The sequence below is a fragment of the Microcebus murinus genome, chromosome 6 (genome assembly GCF_040939455.1).
Source record: "Microcebus murinus isolate Inina chromosome 6, M.murinus_Inina_mat1.0, whole genome shotgun sequence".
Taxonomy (NCBI): domain Eukaryota; kingdom Metazoa; phylum Chordata; class Mammalia; order Primates; family Cheirogaleidae; genus Microcebus; species Microcebus murinus.
Window position 1 is genome coordinate 61735758 of NC_134109.1, and position 23327 is coordinate 61759084.

A 23327-nucleotide genomic window follows, 5' to 3' on the forward strand; every position below is an offset into this window, starting at 1 on the left:
CCCCCTTCTATATCTAAAGCAGTGATTATCTACATCACTTAATTCAATTGAACTCATCAGACTTTTATACATAGCAATATGAACTACATGCTATCTGTGGGAGATATAGAGATGAATATAATCCAGAGCCAACCCTCATATAGTTCAAAATATAGCACATATTTTTTCATGATGCAAATCAGTCTGTGTTAATTGCTAGTGGAAGAACCCACCAAGTACTATGTGGTGAGCATTCTGGAAGCACCAATGCATTCCCACCGAGAAGGTAAATATCATTTAGGTAAAGTGCTCACTACACAATCCAGTACATGGTAAATTCTCAATGTTTGCTATTGTGTTAATATTATTAAAGAATTATCACTACCTATATGACATTACCTCTCTCCACCTCAGTTCTCTCCTCCATAAGATGAATACAATAATAACACCTACAAATTGAGGATAATAGCACCTGCTCTGTCTACCTCTCAGAAGTATGTGAAGATCAAACAAAATTATGTAGGTGATTCCTAATGTGTGTTATGCATTTTTTAATGCATGCTACCTTACACATAGTAGGAAATCAATAAATATTTAGGGAAGGTAGAAAGAAAAGAAGGAGAAAAGGGAGGGAAGAGAGAATAATTATTATTATTAAAATAGAAATCAAAAACTGGTTTTGTTTTAATTATTTCTAGATTCATATCCTTAAGCATTCATTTAACCACTGTTAAGTTCGGTTTTCTCATCTATAAATGCAAATGTTTTTAATACTGTTACCCTCCCTTACTAAATGAAATCAATATGAAGTACATATCACAGGGTCTGGAATATAGAAAATTTCGGTATAACTCATTTTTTACACAATTTTGAACTTTGCTTTAAAATGTTTCTTATTTGTTTGACTGCTGACTGGTTTTATTTTAGTAAGGCATTTGCACATTTGTTTACTAGATATGGTCTGCTCCATGTTTAAATAAAGAATAAAATTCATATTGTTTTTTCAGGGAGAGAAAGAGATGGAACTTTCCATTTTCTTGAGTTTCAAGCTTTCTCTTAAATGTGGCTCTAAAATTCAACTAATTTTTCATAAGATAAAAATGAATCCCCTTTACTATTAATAGAAGGATATCTACTATTCTAGTTTATCAATTTTCTGTTTGTTTGGGGGGTTTTGGGGTTTTTTTAAAATGTTTTTCACCATTTCCCTCTTCATTCCACAGATCTTTCACAGCTGAATTTATTCTGATAAAGCTAAGAATTTTATCTTAATAGCATTCCTGTTTTTGACAATTCCAGTATTCTGGCAGAAACAAATAAAACTAAGCAGTTTTTAAATGTTTTCACGGAGTCACACTACTATAAATACAAAAAAATTATATTAGAAATCTAGTTTCAGGAAATATGGTAATGGAGGCAGAACTTCAGTTCATAGAAAAATACTCACAAAGTAGATGACTGAAAATCCACTGTTCCTTTACCACTCACACAACATATTCTTGCCTTTCTACAACAGGACTAAAGAGTGACCAAAAACATAAAAATGCACTAAATTGCTTCCAATCAAATCCATAAATAATTGTTGAGTTCACACTGTGAGAACCATAATGCATGCTACTTAATGTTAATTCACAACATAGCTGTAAAAACAGTGGCCAGTAATAATGTTAGCTTCTATGCTTTTCATTTCTTGAACTACAACTTCATGAATGATACAAGATCAAGTAAGTGCCTGATGAATGTATTCCACAAAACCTCAATAACAACAATGGTAACAATAAACCCTAAAGCACTGCTTTATCCCCAGCTCCTACAACAAAGAGTTCATGAGCAATGAGTATTTATTGAACAAATAAATAAATATGTAAAATAAATTGGTTTGCATTAAGGATTTTTAATGCCCCCTCTGGCAGTAGAAAGTAGGCAGATACAATCACTGATCAGTACTGGCTATTGAGCAGAGCTAGCAGAACACACAGGGAGGGAGGAATAAAAGAATGTATAGACTTGGGAGTACCAGTTAGATATCTAAAGAAAGATGGCTTTAGAGGTTGAACAAACCTCGCTCATCTCTGATCTCCATTAGCACATACCCTGGTGGATAGCAAATTTAGGGAGGGGTTTGAGATTCTTCGTAGTCTCCCATAACCACAGGAGTCACAGAACCTCCTACAGATCTTCGTAGTCTCCCATAACCACAGGAGTCACAGAACCTCCTACAGATCTAATTTGAAAGTGTGGCATCTGGGAAATAACACACAACCCACATATTCATCCTGTGGTTACTCTCCTGAATTCTACATCACCTCCCCACTACTACAATAACAGGGAGAGCTAACTGAAAACAAAGACTGCAACTTAAAGTTAGAGGTGAGTGTAGTAGCTTTTGATTCCCTTCTAGGTTCTTCAGGGAGTTTGCTACAGCAAGAGCATCTTTATTTTGAATAAACAAATATCAACAAGAATAAATCTTTTATGGGAATAAATATAGATTTGTTTTGTGTTGTTGACAATGTTATAGCCACTGAAATATTAATAAATTAATAAGTTAGTGAATTATGAAACACTCATTATATAAATATATAAGATTAAAAGGCCTTATAAGTTCCTTATAAACTTATAGAATATATATTTTTCACAAAACTAATAGTAGAGCACTAAACTAGGTATACTACACACACACACACACACACACATATATAATGTATACATATATGGTAACCTTTTGTATAGCATAGCCTCTGCTTAGCAAGCACAATACCTTTTTCTATAAATAAATGTCAATTTTATTTGAAAATGGGAGAGTTCACTTGGATTAAAATTTACAGTGACTATTCTTAAGTTATCCATCAATAATAATAACAACAAACTCATTAAAGTACTCAATATAAATAAGAAAAATCAAATATATTGGTTATATAACATTCTAATGTCCATTTGATTCACTGCACCCAGAATGATTTTTCTAAAACATAACTCTAATGATGGCAGTTCCCTGAACAAACACTTCTTTTATCCTCAAAATAAAGTCCAATTCTCTTAATACAGTTTTAAAAGCTTTTTATCTTTATGATCTGACCTCCACTTAGCTATTATCCCAAATCCTGCCTCATGGTCCTTTGAACTTTTCACTCCAGTGCTAATAGTAGCTCTCAGAGCCTGCCATTCTCTTTCTTACCTCTGGGTTTCTGATCATCCCATTTCTTCTGTCTAGAACATTTTCTACTTCCCTTCACCAATCTAATCCTGTCTCCCCTTCAGGTTTCAAGTTAAACTCACTTCTGGAAAGCCTCCACTGTCTGAATTAGGTGACCCTTTCTCTGTTCTCCAATGGCATCTTATAGACTTATTACAGTTTTGAGACAGAATAGGAACTGGACTTGAGCATCTCACCCCTGACCACAGAATTCAATATAACTCAATTCAGCTATTCATAGAGGGCTGAAACAAATAGTTTCCTAACTGCCAAAATTCAGCCCATACCCATAGAAGAAAAGAGCTGAATCATCTATCTTGTGAGTAATGTTTATTAAGGCCACTAAAACTAAAAACACTGACACAAGCTGATAAGGTACCTAGCTACAAAGAAACCAGACCTATCTAGATCTAACTGTCGCAAGCCAGAATAGACCCCAATACTGACCTTACCCAGACTTTTTACTCATTATAATCTCATTTTAATGCTAAAAATCATGCCCAGGGATGGAGATTTAACATGCTAATGAGACACACCATAAATGAATAAATCTCCACTTCTTCATGCTTATATGTCACCCTTTTCCTGCCTAAGCCTCTAAAACTCTTCCTGAAGTCCCCTTGGGAAGCCAGCCTAAGGACTCTTTCCTTTATGCTGTCTCCCTTGTGCTTGAATGTAAGCCCCAATAAAGCCTTACCTGTGACTCCCATTCAGCCTCTTGTTAATTTCTATTACATAGAGAGCCCAAGGGCCTTTGCTGGTAGCAGTCTGGCCTTAGTAGTTTGTTCACTAGACTCCATTCCCCACTAGACTCAAAGCTCATGAAGGCAAAGACCATGTTTTGATCATTATCATATTCTTATCACCTAGTGCCTAAGTGCTCAGCAAGTATTTATTAAATAATTGGAGGAAGAAAGGAAGTCAGGTTAGCACCAATAACTATGGATGTTATCTGTACAAATTACCATGTATGAGTTAACTCTGGTTTAAAGCCCCATTCACATTAGAAGTACCCTAGATTCTGGTCATTATACTTAGATGTAAAGCCTGATTCAGGGCCTGTTTATTTACCTACAAAGAATTCCTATCCCACATCTCTAAACTGAAAACATTCTCAAATGGTCACACTTGACAAGGCATTACTTGACTTCAAAGAAAAAACTCACCTCCTTTGTCTCTTCGGAAAAAGCCTGCAGAATGTCCGTCTGTCTGGTGTAGTTGCCATTGGCGTCCTGCAGACCTTGCAGAATGCGCTCCCGCAGAACCAGCACTGAGACTCGGAGCTGGTGCCAAAGGAGCTGCACTGCGTGAATGTCCACTATCACATTGACAGAGTAAGACAGCAGCTTTAAGGAGAATTCCGTTTCGAGAAGGGCATGGATTTGTTCAACATGATCAGAAATATCTTCACAAATGTCCTGCAGTAAAAGAAAGCAAAATATATGAGGACAACTTTGCCTTATCCTGGAGAGAGGTGGGAGTGGTAGAAAAGGTCACTCTTTCACCTAACACCAATCATCATTGACAAAAGTAGCTCATGTTGGAAACCTGGCCTTTGTTGTAGTTCAGATACATAGTAGCAGGCCATATTCCTGTGCACTGGGCCTTTGGTACATATAGATAAATTAATCTTCTAAACCACAAAAATCTTACTATTCTTTCTGATGCCCAAATTGAAAGTTCAGCTAAGGCAAAGGTTCAGCTCACCAATCCACTCTCTGTTATCTCTGTTTGGGATTCTGGAAGGGAGCCAATAGCTATTCCATTTGCTTGCAATGAGCTGTACTGAGCATGCAATATTTCAGGATAGAAGCACCATCCAGACATCTAGTTGAAGAAAGACAAGCCAGAACCTGTACTTCATAGGAACTCCCGGCCATTCTCAATGAGCTATGGGGTCTTTGGTGTAAGGGGCAATTGTCACTCTCCCACAACTACATGATTTAATATTTAAATTCACAGTGGATATTTAAATTTTCAACCTTTTCTTCGTGAGCAGAATCACTCTTAAGAAGGAAAGCCAGAAAAATTCCAAGGATAAAAAAAAGACGAAATAGTTTCATTTTGTTTTTAAGACCCAGACATTTTAAACAAAAGCATTACTCAAAGTTTCAATCTCCTTCACACATACTATTAGTAGGAATATTTGGTATCTGACATGTCACCTGTTCTTACAAGTTCCCAAATTTCCACTGTGCTGTCAGAGGCCAGCAGCGTGAAATGGGTAGCACCAATGGTAGTATTTACTTGGGCAATTTATGAGACCATTAAGCATCAAAATGATGTAGGTGTCAGCTAAAATGGCTCAGTTACTCATTTTTAGTTGTGCATCAGTGATTTTTTAAAATGAAGCTTTTATTTATGATTTTTGTTAAAGTAAAAATTTTAAGATAGCATTTGAGCTCTGAGCCCTATCATTAGTGTCAAAACAGTCATTCTATGCTGGAAACATAACCTTCTGATTTCATGTAATTCAGTTACTTTTCTTAAAAGAAAAACTAAACTATACAACCTGTATTTAACAATGTCAATAACAATAGGCAAAAAAGATCTATTGAAGAATGATGAGAAATTGTGCTGGATTTGAATTATACAAATTATTATATAATTCTAATGAATGCTTCAATATCAGTTATCGAGCATTGGTGATAATGGTGCAAATTGGTAATAATAACTTGAAACAGATTAAAAGTTTAAACCAAATAGACTTTGGAGCCCTAATTAGGTAATGTTCTTGCAAATGTGGCCCATGAGCTAAGGCAGTTCAAAAGAAATTTGGGGCAAATAAACTACCCCTCTAACTAGTACATGGGAACCAATCACAGCCAGATTAGCTCATCTCTGCTAGCTTCATCACAAAAGAGCATGGCTGTAATTGCTATCATCAGATATTCCACATTACCTGGGATTTCTAGTTGAAGCTTCCACTCCGTGTATTCACCCACACCTCTTATTCCCCGTATCCTTGACTACCATCCCAGAGCAAATGCCCTCTATCCTTTGCCCTCTTAGGATGCTCATTTCCATGTTGTTCTGTGTTACCCTGGGACATTCCTTCTCTTTTACTGCTGACCTCTTCCAAATTCTCTATATTTTCCCAACCCTTATCCTATTGTAAAAACATTCCTTAACTTCTTTATAGAATTTTACATTTACTTCCTGGTCTCACTCAAACCTAATTCTGCCCAAGAATTAGGCTTCCCCAGTTGCTCTACTGGGGAAGGCTACTGGGAGACTACTCATGCTCCTATCCCTCATCTAAGAGACGGGGTAGGGCTGATTGGCACTTTCTGATCATTGCTCTTTCGCCCTCTTATGAACACCTTTTTTTCCCCAGAAGATGCCTACAATCTTCTAAACCTTACTGTCTTCCTCCCTCATTGTTGTTACCTACATTCTTCCTTTTCACTCCTCAACATTACATTTAAGAATGAATCTGGTTCACATTTTACTCTCTCCATACCAAGCATACCATTATCTTATCTTAGGTAATTTCAATATTCACACGGATGAACCAACCAATACCATAGCCTCAAATTTGCTTCACTCCACAGCTCCCAGGACCTTCATATCCGTTCCACTGGGACAGGTCTCTACCATAGATCTACTCCATAGCTGTCATCACTCCACCTTTGTAACAATATCAGAAAGTTCCCTATGCCATCAACCTCTCTTTGTTCAACTTTTTCACTCCTATCTGCCACTACAAGTGCTCTACAACCTCATCCAGGCCACCAGCCCCTCCATAGACTCTTTTCTTCATATAGCATTCCACTCCTAGCATACTATTTATGGTGATCAACCACTCTCTTGGCAGTGATCTCAACTTCTTCACACTTGACTTCATAACTCAGATTTGTTAGCCTCTGTCTCCTGAGTCGCACTTTGATCTTACAGATGCAGAAGAGGAAAAGACTTGTGTAACCTTTACACCACTGGCTCAGAATAGCTAAATAGGCATATCTTATCTACTCCACACCATCCCCCAATAGGAAATGTTATATATAGCCTTGGCACTATAAAAACTTCGTGTCAAAGCACATGCCATACACTCCCCTTACACATGATTTGGCTTCCTCATAATGTATGCAGGAATGTAGTCACAGCCAGGTTGTAGGTCAAGATTGCCAGGCAACTATCCAGGGGAAACGATTTATAAGGGACACTGAAATATCACCGGTGCCAATTATCTTAGGTTTCCACACCCTACTCCTTCCATAACTAGGAAAAGTAAATTGGTTCCATTCCCACAAGAGCAGATGGGCCTTGAGGGAAAAGATACACTCTCCACATAGATGCTGACTTTCCTCTGTTGAGTGTTTGGCAATGTGCATGTGCAATCTTTGTTGAAATTCCGAAACTAAATAGTGCATGGTATGTGCAACTTTCTGAAGTCTATTAATTTATTTATTTTATGTCCTCTACTCTGCCACCAGTTGTCTACTTCACAAAAATCACATGAACAAACTGTAGAATAATAACTACAAATTTACGTGCATGTGTTATGTGTGCCCCAGCCCCCAAATGTGAACTTTGCTTTGAACAAAGAGAGATTTGTTTTGAGAAAGGTAACTAATTCTGAATCTATAAATATTTTTAATAATAGAAAATCTTATTTTCTTTGCCCTTGTAAATGTTGAATAAATATATAAAGAATAATAATAGACCCTGTCACTACAAAAGATAGAAAACTTATCAGGGCATGGTGGCACATGCCTGTAGTCCTAGCTACTCAAGAGATTGAGGCAGGAGGATCACTTGAGCCCAAGAGTTTGAGGCTGCAGTGATCTCTGATGACACCACTGAACCACCTGCACTCTAGCCTGGGCAACACAGCATGATCCTGTCCCAGAAAAAGAAGAAGAAGAAGAGGATTAGTTTAAAGATTCTACTGCTTAGCCCCTTAACAATTGCCAGCTTGTTGGAAATTTTTATGGAAGAAGCTGAGGATTATGGACATTCTTTTCATTTTAATGCAGTCAGATAACTGGATATGAGAGACTTTTAAAAACAATTTGCTGAATGGCTGCCTTCTAGCAGGAACTTTTTGGAATTAAAAGGCTCAAAGAGATCAGACTATTGGAAGCTCTGCAGGGACTTGATTTAACTAGGTGAAGTGGAAGCATGGGGAGCGGGGTGTTGGACTAGGGCCTAACTGATGCATGTAAGCCACAGGCGTCCTCAAACTTTGGCCCCCAGGCCATATGCGGGTGTTTTTGCCCATTTGTTTTTTTACTTCAAAATAAGATATGTGCAGTGTGCATAGGAATTTGTTCATAGTTTTTTTTAAACTATAGTCTGGCCCTCCAATGGTCTGAGGCACAGTGAACTGGCCCCCTGCTTAAAAAGTTCGAGGACACCTGTTGTAAGGAATCACTGGTCTTCAGACTTGATTGAACCTGTAAGTGGAGTGGATGGCAAGTGAAACCCAGAATCAGCTCATAGGGCTGAACTGCTCAGTAGATAGCAGATTTGTGAGCACTATAGTGCTATTCAGGGGAATCCAGTAATTTCAAAAGAGAATCACAGTTTTTTAGGAATATGAAAAGAAACAATCCCTTCAAGACCAGAAATCAATTTCTCCCAACCCCCCACAAGGATCTATACACAAAATATTTCTCCCTATCTGTGTACTGAGAGTATTAACAGGAGATAAAATCTTTCATTCTACAGTGAGAGATTTTGGTCAGGCACAGTGGCTCATGCCTGTAATTCTAGCACTCTGGGAGGCTAAGGCCGGAGGATTGCTTGAGGTCAGGAGTACAACGAGAGATTTTTACAACACTTAACATAACAATGACTGGTTAAGTCCTTGATAATTATTAAATGATATAGTGACTAACATTCATAGTGAAGTGTAATCACCCAACAAATGCTAATGTTTGATTTCGAATTCTCTTTTTCTTTTTTTTTTTTTTTTTTTTTTTTTGATAGAGGAGAAGGTGTTAATGGGTAGAAAACCGAAGTCTATAGAGAGGATAAGGTCAGGAGAGGGTTGAAGATGCTGAAGACTGTATGAGTGACAACCATGAAACATTTTCCAATATTGATGGGAGAGACAATTAGGTCCACTAGTCTGTCTTCTATAAAGCAGGTTGTTCCTGGAAACTCACATTTCTTAGCCTCAGTTTGAAATTATCTCATTTCTTCTGCTCACACCTAATTCTTACCCATATTCCTATCAGTTCCAGGTCCTCTTTTCAGTGTCATTTCTGCCAGACCTTTCTTCTTTGACCTTTGGCTTCCTCTCCTGATTACCAAGTATGCCTCACCTGGGACCATAGGACTATGGATCATGGACAGATCCACCAGCCCAGACTTCTCTCACTCTCAAGACTCCAGAGTCAGTATATTGCCCTTAAGGCAGATCCCACCCCTTGTAAGTCATGTCCAGGAACAGAGAGCCAGAGGACTCTGGAAAAGTGAAGGCAGAGGAAAGGAAGAACCAGAGAGGGGTGGCCAGGGACAAATTCTGTAAACCTGCAGAAGTCTGCCTGGTACTGGCCCTGTTATTGTGTACAGTTACAGATAATGAAAACTATTATTTCTAACTTTCTATGAATGTTATCATTTGGCAACAGGATGCTGTTTCATATAATTTATGAAGATTTCACCATCAATAGAAGGGGTCATAGAGAATTTCTTTATTTCTGTATGTGAACGTTCTCCCCTACTAGAGGGCTGTTTCCACAGGATCTCTTTATAACTAGTGGTTACCATTAAGTCGGCCACTCAAAAATTTTGATGATATCCTGGGTACAGTGGTGTGTACCTGTAGTCCCAGCTACTTGGGAGCCTGAGATGAGAGGATTGCTTGAGGCCAGGAGTTTAAATACAGCCTGGGATACAGTTTCATCCATGTTGCCACTAATGACAGGTTTCATTCTTTTTTTATGGCTGAATCATATTCCATGGTGTATATATACAAGGAATTCAAAATGGTACAGTCACTCTGGAAAACAGTTTAGCAATTTCTTATAAAGTTAAACATACAATTACCATATGACTCAGCAATGCTACTCCTGAGTATTTATCCTAGAGAAATGAAAACTTATATACACAACAAAAATGAAAAGAAGCTTCAATCACAATCACCAAAACCTAAATGTCCCTCAATGGGTAAATGAATAAACAAACTCTGGCACATCTATACAATATGTAGTCATTTTTTAAAAAATGAACCACTGATAAATGCAACAATTTGGATAAATCTCAAAGGCATTATACTAAGTGAAAGAAGCCAGTCACAAAAGTTACACTGTATAATTCCATTTATATGACATTATCATAAGATAAAACTATAGTTATAAAGAATAGGTAAGTGGCTACCAGGGACTGGGAGTAAGAAGGTATGACTGTGAATTGATAGCAAAAGGTAGTTTTAGAGGGTGATGGAACTGTTCTGTATCCTGATTGTAGAAATGGTTATACAAACCTATACCTGGGTTAAAATTTGTAGAACTTTATACCAATAAAGAAAATCAATTCTGCTGTATGATAATTTAAAAAATAATGAAAGAAAAGAAAAGCAGTATATAGTCTCAGTAAAATAATGTATAGTCTCATTCAATGAATATAAAAATTCATTTGGGAGAACACACCTGCCTTAAGATTCTTGGAGATTACAAAAAGCACAACTCTTAGGGTCGTGGCACTGTGATCATTGGCACTGATTCTACATAGTAACTCTATCTAGCTTCCACATTCTTTTCTGTAAAAGAAAATGAGGCTAACCTGGAGCTCATCTCAAAGTAAATTAAAGCAAATGACAATAGTTAACCATGTATCTTCAAAGCTGCATAAGATTTTTTCCCCACAGATATTACCATGCTAATGTGGGAAAGTGACCTTCTCCATTGTCTTGTTTAATTCACAGACAGCACAGCAGTTCCTGTGGCATTCAGCAAGGCTCACAAAACAAAAGTTAATTAAATATAATACATTATGTTGCCAACTTCTCTCAACCTTCTAGATACCTTGCAGTCTCAAAATTATAGCTACCATCTCCTATCACTGAAACAGGAATCTTCTATGGTTACCCAAGTAGCTGATACTAATGCTGACATGGTCTGAGACTGTTTACAAATAAACTCTAGTTGGTTGGGTCAGTTGTTTTTGTTTTTTTAAAATTAGGTTATATGCTTATGTGAGAGGTGTGCTTTTTCTTTTTTGTAGAACAGATTACTGTGTATTTTTAGTTGTATCTTATTTCTTCCAGATAGATATAGAGCTGTTAAGGTAACTGTTGTGTATTTAGTCAGTATGCCCAGTTTTCACCAGCTTAGGATAGAAAAGAAGGCACCTTTCTTGTGATTGCTCTGATTGCTTACTAGTGTGACTCCTCAGCTCCTACGAATTGTTCCTTGGAGGGAATCTCTTTGCTGCCTCATCATGATGTCACCATACCCATTCTCAACCATTCTCAAAACATCTTAAAGGTTTTCTTGTGAAATTACAAGTGTACATGGATCAACAGTCTGCTACAAGAGCCCCAAATTGCCAATCTCCAGAGCTCTGTGTGCATCTGGAGGGTAATCTGTCCTCCCAGCAATGACTCCACAGAGGTATTTAGGCAGTAAAGTTTCAAAAAGTCCCACAAACACAGCTCTTCCCTCTTCTCTCTGCTTCTTGTTTGCCTACATGCTACTTTCCAAAAAGAAAATTTCCAAATTTTCCAAATTTCCAAATTTGCTTTCCAAAAAGCAAATTTCCCTAATAACTACAACCTGCCTCTCCACAGAAACAAACAGTAATCAGCAGGTATTTCTCCATTCATCTACAATACCAAAGAATGTTACTCTTTCTTTTCCTCTAAAAATAATTTCACTGTTTCTCTCAAAACACTCTTGATTTATATTTGTGTAACTGCAGGAGATACTCAGACAGTTTTTCTAAAACAAATTGAAGTCTACTTTTAAAGAATTCTCTTTATTCCCACTTCTTCTTCCTGTCAGAGTTTCAAAAATCTTGGACCCTTATCATAATCATGGCATTCCATTACATTTACAATTAAAAGTCTTCATGATCTAAAGTTAGTAAACAAGAGAGAAGTAAATATAAGATGACAGTAAGTGTACACATTTTGGTCTTACTGCAAAAGGCCATATCATAATTTCTGATCATTTTGTTTACTAGCAATTGTAGAAATGAATGAATTAAAATGTATCTTTACTCTTATGCTCAACATATGTGTGTGTCCATTAGAAAAAGCTGAAAAGAGATTCTTACCTAATATATGTACTTTTTATTTTTAAATACAAATCAAGGGATTACTGCAGTTATTTGTAATAAAACTCCAAAGTAAACCATTTGAAATTGCAACTTTATACAAAAACTTCCCATTGCAGAATACAATGTCATCTTTAGTTGACTAACAAAACTGTACTTTCTCCAAAACACAGACTGATAGATGTTCTTATGACAAGATATTTTTATTTACCCCAAAGCAAACTACCCCTCTCAGGAAAGTAGGAATATAGGGGAACTTCCTCAACTTGATAAAGAATACCTACAAAAAACCCATAGCTAACATCATACTTAACAGTAAGAAACTAGAAGCTTTCCCACTGAGATTGAAAGCAAGGCAAAGAAGTCTTCTCTCAGCACTCCTTTTCAACATAATATGGAAGTCCTAGTTATTGCAGTAAGACAAGAAGAGGAAATAAAAGGTATACAGATTGAGAATGAAGAAATGAAACTGTCTTGTTTACAGATGACATGATCACCTATGTAGAAAATCTAAAAGAATCAACAACAACAACAACAACAAAAGCCCTCCTGGAACTAATAAGCAATTATAGCAAGGTCTCAGGATACAAGGTTAATATATAAAGCCAATTGCTTACCTACACTACAGCAATGTATAAGTGGAATTTGAAATAAAAAACACAAGAGCATTTACACTAGAACCTTCCAAAATGAAATACTTAGGTACAAATCTAATAAAAATATGCACAAGATCTAAATAAGAAAAACTACAAACTGATTAAAGAAATCAAAGAAGCTTAAATAAATTGAGAAATATTCCATGTCTGTGAATAGGAAGACTCAATATTATCAAGATGCCAGTTCTTCCCACCTTGATGTATAGCTTCAATACAATAGAAAATTTGGCAAGTTATTTTATAGATAAACTAATTGATTCTAAAGTTTATATTAAAAGTCAAAAGACCTAGAATAGTTTTGATATCTGTGGGTCATGCAATAATTTGCACATGTGAGAACTGCCAATTTTAGATGGCTGCTTAGAGACATTGGCCATCAGCTCTCCTCAGAAAGAAGAACCAAAGTTATAGGTGAATCAGCATAGCCCAAGTGAAATACTGAGGGAAGAGTGCTGGAACCTACCAGAGAATCCATGGGAACAACTTGGAGCACAGAATGAGAAGGAAGCAAAAGTTGGACAGCGATCAACTCCTGAAGAACTTGGAGCCCTATGGAAAGGGTAGGTAGGGGTGTTTCTTTTTGCTCCCCTCATCCCTGCAGCAGACTGTTTGCTCATGAACTGTCAGAGAGCCCCTCTACCCTTGAGAGTCTAAGCACTGTTGCAGATGGCAATTTGGGAACTTCTTAAGGGCAGAGCACTGGCTGCCAGATTATGCAGGATTACTCACCCTCTCCCCAGACCTGGACTGAGGTGGCAGGTACCAACTGGTTGTGCACTTGTTGTGGGCCTCTGTCCTACCTAGGAAGTCACAACCCTTCTGTCTCCACATTGCTGGATCTACAGCAAAAATTCCTCAGCACCCATTTAGACTGTAGCAGCCACAGAGGGCTGGTAGGTGCCAGGGGAACTGTGGAAGTTCTAGAGTTCTAACACTCATGATGGACTGCCCCTAGGGGAACGGAGAATGAAGTGCACCAAAGCACCCTTTGGGACAAAGAAAACCACAGCACACACTCTCCCCTGCATGAGAGCCAACCCCCTATTTGTGAGCAGAAGGGATTTGCACCCCACCCAGTGGAGACAAAGAACTAATTATCCAGAATTTACAAGGAACTCAAACAACTCTACAAGAAAAAAATAATAATGATCCCATTAAAAAGTGGGCAAATGACATAAACAGACACTTTTCAAAAGAAGACATACCAATGGCCAACAAACCTGAAAAAAATGGTTAATATCACTAATTATCAGAGAAATGCAAACTAAAACCACAATGAGATACCATCTTACCCCACTCAGAATGATCACTAATAAAAAGTAAAAAGCCAATAGATGTTGGTGGGGATGCAGAGAAAAGGGAACACTTATACACTGTTGGTGGGAATGTAAATTTGTACAACCTCTATGGAAAACAGTATGGAGATTTCTTAAAGAACTAAAAATAGATCTACCATTGGATCCAGCAATCCCACTACCGGGCATCTACCCAAAGTCCTAGCCTCTGATTTATGTGAGAGGGAATAAATCCTGAACAAAAAGTTGGGAGGAAAATTGCCCATTGCTATTGTACACTGGAGAAATTGTTTTTCTAATTGGGCTACTGCTTAGTCACACTTACATATGAATTAATTAAATACAGGTTCAAAATCTGAGTTCATTCATTAATAAAAACCACAGGTATGATCTTTAAACAGCTCATCTGGAAATTGCTCAGAATATCTGTATTTTCCTCAAGATATCTTTATAAAACTGGAGTTTTAGCAATGTTTTAGGTAGAAATCAGAGAAGCCAGTGTGGTTCTTATACTGCAGTGTGCTTGTTAATCACACATACTCCTGGGGCCACTCCTTTTGAAGACAGCTGGGACCAAAAAACTTACATTTTCTTAAACATGCGGTGGCCATGATACCAGTGTTCTATGCTCCATGCAATGAAAAACACTAAGATGAAGATGGGTCACCTGTCTAGGCTGACTAACACTGAACAGGGAACAGGGTGCAAGCCTGCTGCCATGTACCTGTAAAAATAAAACCTCCCAACAATGTGAAAGATGGCTCACCACTGACACTACACAGATGTAACTACATTAGAATTTACATTCTTTGTGCCCCAGGAAGCAACTTTCCACAACTTTTTATCCAGTGCTGACATGTTAAGATATTTCGAGGGCAACATCAGGTTTATGAGGTTTTCTAACATGCTTTCTCTTTTCTTCCACTTTTTTTTATACTTTTACTATAGAATGAAACAGAGTACACTATTGTAAGGAAAACACCTTTGTAACAATTACCCAGGTCAAAATTTAGAAATTTGCCAGCCACCCCAGAAGTGCTTGCATGTGCTCCCTCCCCATCACAAAGCCTCCACCCCTCCGAAAATGACCACTATCTTGACTTGCATAGCAATCACTCCCCCCTTTCGTCTCTTTCTGGTTTTATCACCCAAGCATGCATGGATACAATCATTTGTTTTTACCCAGTTTTTAACTTGATATGCCTTTTCAGTCTCTTAATCTACAGGTCCCAACTATATTCCTTTTTATTTCATACAATTTATTTGTTGAAGAACCTGGGCCTGCAGAGTTTTCCACAATGTGGATTTGTTGATTGAAGCCACATGATGCAGTCCGGCCCATTGGTTCCTCTGTCTTGTTTACTTTCTACAAATTGGCATCTGGATCCTGAGGCCTGATTACTCTCAGCTTCGATTTCTTTGACAAAACTGTAAGAACAACAGTACTATTTTTTCATCAAGGAGTATTTAATTGATTTTTGCTCTTTTTTGATAGGTGGTACTATTGACAATTTTGGTAATTGATGGTCAGGGCCTAGATTTGTCAATGTATTTGGGTTTGCAAAATGACGATATTCTATCATTTTGTTCTCATTTATTAGCTAGAATAACTTAAATAGAAGATGCTTCCCTTTATCAACTATTTGATTATAGAGGTACAATTCATAAAGGAAAGTCAAGATAAATACTTGATTCTTTCCTGTTCTTTACCCAGTTTTCAAGAAAAAGAAATGGTTCTCTGTCATATTCAGAAGGTAACCAACTAGTTGGCTTACTTAATATCATTGTATACTCTTGTATTTAAACATATTTGATGAGCTTTGATCCACTATAATTCTTAAACTTATTGAAGCTCAAATTATTCATCTTTGGCCAGTGGGATTCCCTTCAATTTGGCTTCAAGTTAGCTATTCTAGTAATCTCTGATAGCTTTCTTGCTCATCTTATATATTTTCAGACTTGAAATAAGATATTTTGCTAAGAAAACTTGGCTTCCTTTAATGGGAAAAGTTCTTCCAGACTACCATCAAGGAAATATGGATATTCATTACTTCTGCATTAGTCACTGTTTCTAGGCTTTTATAATTAACAGATCTAGAAAATATGTATATTTCAAAATGAAACACCTTATCAGTTCATAACTGATATTTCCAATTCAAATTCAGAACTAAAGGGTTTTTACCTAATACCTCCTATACTACATCAGTATCACCTTTCTTCCACCCCAAGAATCTTGGTTCCCCAAATCTTGGGAAGTAATAAATTTAGAAGATCCTATAATCACTCATTTGTTTTATCTCACATTACACATATGATAGTCTCAGAATAACAATACTAATACTATTTTAATACTGCTACTAAGACTGGTCCTGAAACAAATGACTAGGAAAAGCATTGATAAGATACCTGGTAAAGGTGCCTTTTATCACCACAGAAGAGAGCAGGTTCACCTTTGGTTTGTCTTTAACTGGTCTTTCAGGGGTGGAAAACCTGCTGCCCTAAGGCCTCATGTGGCCTTCTAGGTCCTTAAGCACGGCCTTTTAACTGAATCCAAATTTTACAGAACAAATCCTTTTGTTAAAAGGATTAATTAAGTTCTAGCATTTAAGGACTAAAATCTTTCTATTTTATTTTATTACACATCTCAATTATTCTTAAGGCCACAGGTTCCCCACCCTTGCCAGGGTCTCACTGTTTACCACAGTTCACAGTATATAGTTCAAAACCTTTGGAGTTTTGTAACCTCCTTTACCATCTTCAAAGTCCTTCTAGAAGAGGAGAAAAAAGGCCTCAATAAAAATGTGCCTAAGAACCGTATGACCACTAGTTTTCTCCAGGGAGAGAAAAGCCCTTTGGTTTTAGAAGGCATACATACCCTGAGAGGCTTCCTGCCTCAGCAGACCCTTCTAGCCTTTGAAGACCATCGCAGAATATGCAAAGGGACAAAAACCGATGAAGGTAGTGATCAACAATATGCCAAAGAAACTGTACTCTAGTGCTGGGTATGCCTAGTAAAGCACTCTCTCTTTTTCTTTCTAATATATTAATAATGACTACAGGCCATTAGGGTTATTATTACTTATTGGTTTAGTGCTATTCAATGATGAAGATGGGTCTTCTTTTCAAGCAACAGACTGTGAGCATCCCTTCATTCACTATCTCACATGGCAAAGTTGTGTAATTTACATATTTGCTTTGTTTGTTCAGTGGTCTGTGTGTCATTTATGTCTATTCCTATGAGGTCTGGTCTGCCTTAGGAAATTCCATAGGGCAAGCACTGCATTTGTCTGTTTTGCTTTATAGAGTGTAGAATCACATGCAAATAGATTCTTAATACATGCTGACATTACTGATATGTAATACACAAACCATGAAATAAAAGTTTAAAAATGATCATGAGAAAGAATAAATGAAACACAAGATGTATCTAGATCACTTTGCACCAGGTTGGATGTCAGGAAGTCTGAGTTCTTGGCCCTGATGTGGATTAGTTATCTGTGTCCCCACAGATCACTGAGCCTCAGTTTCCTCATCTATAAAGACAAATGCTAGATGGGTGATCTGTACTCTCAAGCTCAAAGATTTTCTTTTATTTTCTGTATTTCTCCCATAACTCATAGCCTGAACATTAGTTACTCAGAGGTTTCTGCATCTCTCTGAAAATCTTTGTAAAATGACTGCTATTTCCTGCTGGTGGAAGAATGAGTACTAGACTAGGAATCAGGAGACCTAAGTTGCAGTGCTGAGGACATCGGAAGGTATCTCTCTGGCTCCTTCATGTCACCCTGTCCCAGGCTCTGAAATAATAGTGCAGATCCCTACCACCAGGCAGAGGAGGACAGATCTATGGTTCATTCAGAATGAAAGTCCAGACACAACCCCTTCCCCCAAGGTTAATGTCCTGAGGAGCCCGTCTGGTTGTGTTTTCCTTAGTCACCATGGTGAGTCCAGGCCATTAGTCCTCCAGCTTCCTGCTTATCCCTCCCTCAGCAACACAAACACAAATATTCCTTGAAGGCTCATTTCCATCTGCCTATCCTACCTGATACTCTTTCGTCATTGTAGTCATCTTAAGATTTTAACTTCTAAAAATCTATCAATACCTATTAGCAATTTAGATTTGTTTTATCTGAAATGGAAATTTTTAGTAACTCTCTTGAAATTTTAGAACATTTTAAGGTATAAATGGGCTTTATAGGTTAATTTACAAATTCTTTCCCTTGACTTATTCATAAATACTTTTTATACTGGGAGAAAGAAGTCAAGAAGATGAAAGTTCTATCTGAGATTTCATTGCTGACTCATGGTGTGACCTTGGGCAGCTCTTTCTTAGATGTACTCTTTATATATTTAGAACACTAAGACCATGGCACGGCTTCTAAGGATGTGTTTCTAACTCTTCCTCCCCCACGTAAGTATCCACAGCAACTAGCTTGACTGTTGATTTGTATTTAAACACCTACGACATGCCTGTTGGGGGCTAACCTTATAGACACAAGTTTTTAAGTCTAACATCTGAGAGTCCGGAACAGGAAATGAAAGCTCATGGGATCAGAGTCCCTACGAGGAACTAATTTTAGAGTCCACGGTTAGGACCCTGAAAATGAGAAAACAATAAATCCAGATTCTGAAGCCAACGCCACCCTTTCCTGTAGGGCAGATGGGAATGCAAGTTGTCAATTCACCTTTGGAAAACCTCCCATTGACCCCATAGTTTCATTCCTAGGAATATCCCCTGAGGCAATAATGGATTTATCTACTGAAATGCTATCACAGAGTTGTTTATAATGGTGAAAAATTATAATAGCCAAAAGATGAAAAGAGAGAAGATGGATTTAACACGATGTGATATTCTATATAATGAAAAAATTCACATATGCTAAAAATGATGTTATAAAATATATTTAATAGCATCAGAATATGTTCAAGACATATCGTTAACTGAGAAAAAGTAAATTGTAAAAGAGTCCTATAAAAGTTATAGCTGTGTACACTCAGAAAGAACTAAAAAAGATATTCAAGCTGTTCAAAGTATTTTCTCTAGGTGGCAGCATTACAAATGAGTTTTCTTATACTGTTTATCGGGATGTTTCAACTTTTCTCCACTACACTAAAGACTTATTTCATCTGTGAGAACTGTTTTAAAAAAGGTAAATTAAAGAATAAAAAAATGAAATCAGTTCCATGGCAAAACAATAGTCAACAAATGCAGGTCAAACTATACATATTAATAATATAAGGTATAATGTCAAGGTAGGTGGTAGAAGAAGACAAAAGTTAAAGCAACAGGATCTTTGGATTTCCAGCATTCTTTTTTTGTATAAGAAGGCCTGTCACCTCATTCACTGTCATCCTCAGTCTTTTAGGCCTCTAAGATCAGGTATTATTAGCCAGGTACTAACAGATAAGTAACACATCATTAAAACTGGTTATTAGGACTTGTAACTGGGTTTGCTTTTATTGCTTTTCTCTTTAAGCTAAGCAGCCATAAAATAAAGACATAAATGAGGAAAAGACATTTATTCATCTGAAATAAGAGTGGAAATGTAGATCTTATCCCCTATACCTTTTAATTTGATTGATTTGTTTGCTCCAGAGTATGGCTGGATAGATCACAAACTCTCTTCCACATTTTCACACAAACCCAGAAGGGAGGAGACATTTCTGAGGACAGATTCCATCACTTGACAAAGCAAGACCATGTTTACCTCTAGGAGTAACCCCGATACCCTAAAATTCAGAAATCTTCCACTTTCAAACCTTTAAGTAATTACTGGGGGAATAAAAACATCTGAGAACTTAGTGCTCCCTTTACATGACTAAAATTTCAGTCCTTCACAATTCCTTAGGAATTATTGCAATACATAATTTTTGCTAATTGATTTATTTAAACTTATGTTTACTTTCATCAACCCAGTAATTTATACTGGTAGATTTTTGATTTAGAACATTTTCTGAAAAATGTACTGCTGAACATCAGTGCTTAAATTAAAGCACAGAATCCAGCTTATATCTTAGTTAAGAAAATCCATTTTGGTAGTTTTCCTGCTCCATGCTTGACTGCTTCTCATATGAGAACTACTCTACAGCAAGCCCTGGACATACAAAACAAGATGAAAGTTATTGAATTCCAATAATGTGGTTTTAAATCTACCCTCATTGCCCTTTTCCAGAGTCCCCTTTGGGAAATAAAAATGGATCAAAATAACATATCTGACCACCAAGTGCAGCAAGCATCCATTATTAATGTCCCAATGATACACCAAAATGGAGGATGAAGGGTCCATTCAAATAATTCTATAGCACTGATTAAGGCTCCTCAAAGGACATTGTACTTTATTCTTGAAATCAGCTACCAGCTAAGAAATAAATTCAATTTCAATGCACTTTCCAAACCTCCAGATTAATTTTACCCATAAAGTCATTTTTAAACTCATTGCTTACTTAGATTGACTAAAAACTTAGTGAGAAAGAATTTTCTTCTCTCTGATTACACACACAGAATTCTACTCATATCAAACAATGAGTAGGGTTTCAGAAAGCACACAAAAAGAAAAGTAGGACAAATAAATGAACTCTGAGCAAGCACAAATATCAACCAAACCTCAGGTCATTCCTTTCAACATTTAATCCATGATTTAAAAGCTCCTCTCCACAGTATCCTAAATCTTATGCTCATCTCACCCCTATTTAACAGCAGACAGAATCCATCTTGTGGATGTCTAGTGAAAATCCAGATGCATATAAATAAATTAACAGCTAAAGTAAGTAATAAAATTAAATAAACAAAATAAAAAGGGCAACCAACCTGAAGATACAGAAAATACAAGAAAAGACTACATGAGAGATTTACAAACATGAGACAACTTCAATTATTTCTCTATGATTTATACTTTACTTACTTCCAAAAAAAGGGAAGAGATAGCAGATGACTTACATATAGTAAAGTGTACCATTAAAGTTAAATTTTAAAAGGCAGGAGAGAGAAACATGAACGAGACACTTAAAATGAAACAGTCATTACAATAGAGCACTCAATTCAACTCTGTGAAAGGAAAAGAAAATGTGTGGTCAAAAGTGGATGCCTGAAGAAAAAGAACTGGTGTGGGAAATTAGAGAAATAAAGGGATTATCAATAGTTAATACAAGAGGGTAGCAGTAGATGATTTCTGTAAACAGAATGAACTAGAAGAAAATCTGGAACACCTAAACAAGGAAGATCTTGCTTCTTTAGAATTGCATTATAGCTTAAGATCTACAAAGAGGCTTATATAAGTGGTAGAACAAAAGCTTAGAACAACCAGGTGGGTAGAAAGTAAAGTACACACACACTAAAAAATACCAAAATATCTCTGGTGAATAGGATTATAGGTAATTTTTTCCTCCATATATGTATACATATGTTTATTTACATATTATAATTTATTATAAGGAACATGGAGTATGTTTTAATGATTTGGTGGGTATTTACTTGCCTGTTTGTTCTTCAGCATATACACAAAGACCCAGCATTTTAAAAATAGGAGGCAATGATGAGTGTATTGTAGCAGAGAGACACTATTAGTAGTCATGGGAGAAGAGCTGGGCAGAGGGAGGAAAAAATAACACAGAGGTTTTTGTGTAAGGGCCCTGGAATCTGGCGATAGCCAGTGCTAGATTCCCCTTTAACTGCTCTGCCCACAAAGATATTACAACCAAGTCCTTGCCCATGAATTGACCCCCAAACTTCCTTTAAATGTAACCAGAATACATTTTGTTTTTCAAACTGTGGGAGGTCAGCTGCACAGTGGGCAGCAGCCAGGGCTTATGGAATGACAGAGATTTCCGGGAGAGGCAACTTCAACAGGAATAAAGGAGCATCAAGTAACATACAGCAAATGTAAATGGATACCAATGCTGGAATGACCAGCCTCACAAAGGGACTGTAAACAGCCAGCAGAGTTGCAGTTCTCATAATAGGACTCTATTTGCCTCACAGCCAGACCAAATCTGGGAGTTCTGACCAAATCTGGGAGTTCTGACCACTCTGATCCCACCAGAGAGCAGGCAGTGCCAGAATTCACCCTAACCAGGAGGCTGGTGTCCTGAAGCCACCTCCTGTCTTGTGTAAGACCTGGACGAGATACAAAACAGGACAGTGTCATTTATATTTGATCTTAGCCAAAAGGCCAAGAAGTAATAGGACAGTGCCATTTATAACAGTGCATCCTCCAGTCCACATGTACAATTAAGGAGAATTCATTAAACACACATCACACAAATGGCCAATGGGAGTACTTTTTTACAAGCTTTTTAAAAAAATTGTTTTTTTAAAAAATTGTACAACAGAAATAATATGAGTTCATTACAAAATAGAAAAGACAAAAATTTAATCAGGGACCATGTCCATCTTCATTTATCCCTAGAGCCCCAAACAATACCTGGCACAAAGTAGGCGCTCAATAAACCACCAATAAATGAAGAGTAATTACATAAATCATTAATAATCCTATTGTTCATATAAAATGGCATATAAGTTTCTAGATTGTGCTCTATATTTGTGTTGATTTTTACTCTATGCATATAATGAGTATTCTCTCATGTCAATAAATATGTTTCATAATTCTTTATGGCTGCCTAGTGTTTCATTTTATAAAGATACAATATTTATGTAGCCAATCCTTTGTAGCTGGATTTTTGGGCTTGGATTAGGTGTCATTCTCTTAAAGGCACAAATACCCTATTGGCTAATCACCAAATCCTGCTGAGTTTTTCCTTTTGCTAAAATGTAAGTTCCATAAGAATAGGGGCCTTTTCTGTCTTGCTTACTACTGGATTCCCAGAACCTAGTATAGTTTTTGAGGATCAATGAAGAATGAATAAACAATGGTTCTAGTGTCTATCCCCTTCTTTTGATTCCTATTTCAACTACCCTGTTTCCAACTGAACTATTGGCATAGTCTCCAAGCTGGTTTCCTTCCCCTAGTATGTCTA

The 23327-nt window shown here is 37.0% G+C and overlaps 1 protein-coding gene across 2 annotated transcripts in view; it reads right to left on the bottom strand.

The window, feature by feature from the left end:
- AKAP6 (A-kinase anchoring protein 6) overlaps window positions 1-23327 on the bottom strand; it is a 465422-nt gene that overhangs the window by 282030 nt on the left and 160065 nt on the right. For both annotated transcript variants that reach the window (XM_012773426.3, XM_012773424.3), the window contains one exon: window positions 4342-4593. In XM_012773426.3, coding sequence (XP_012628880.1) covers window positions 4342-4593 — 252 coding nt within the window. The remainder of the gene's footprint in view (window positions 1-4341; window positions 4594-23327) is intronic.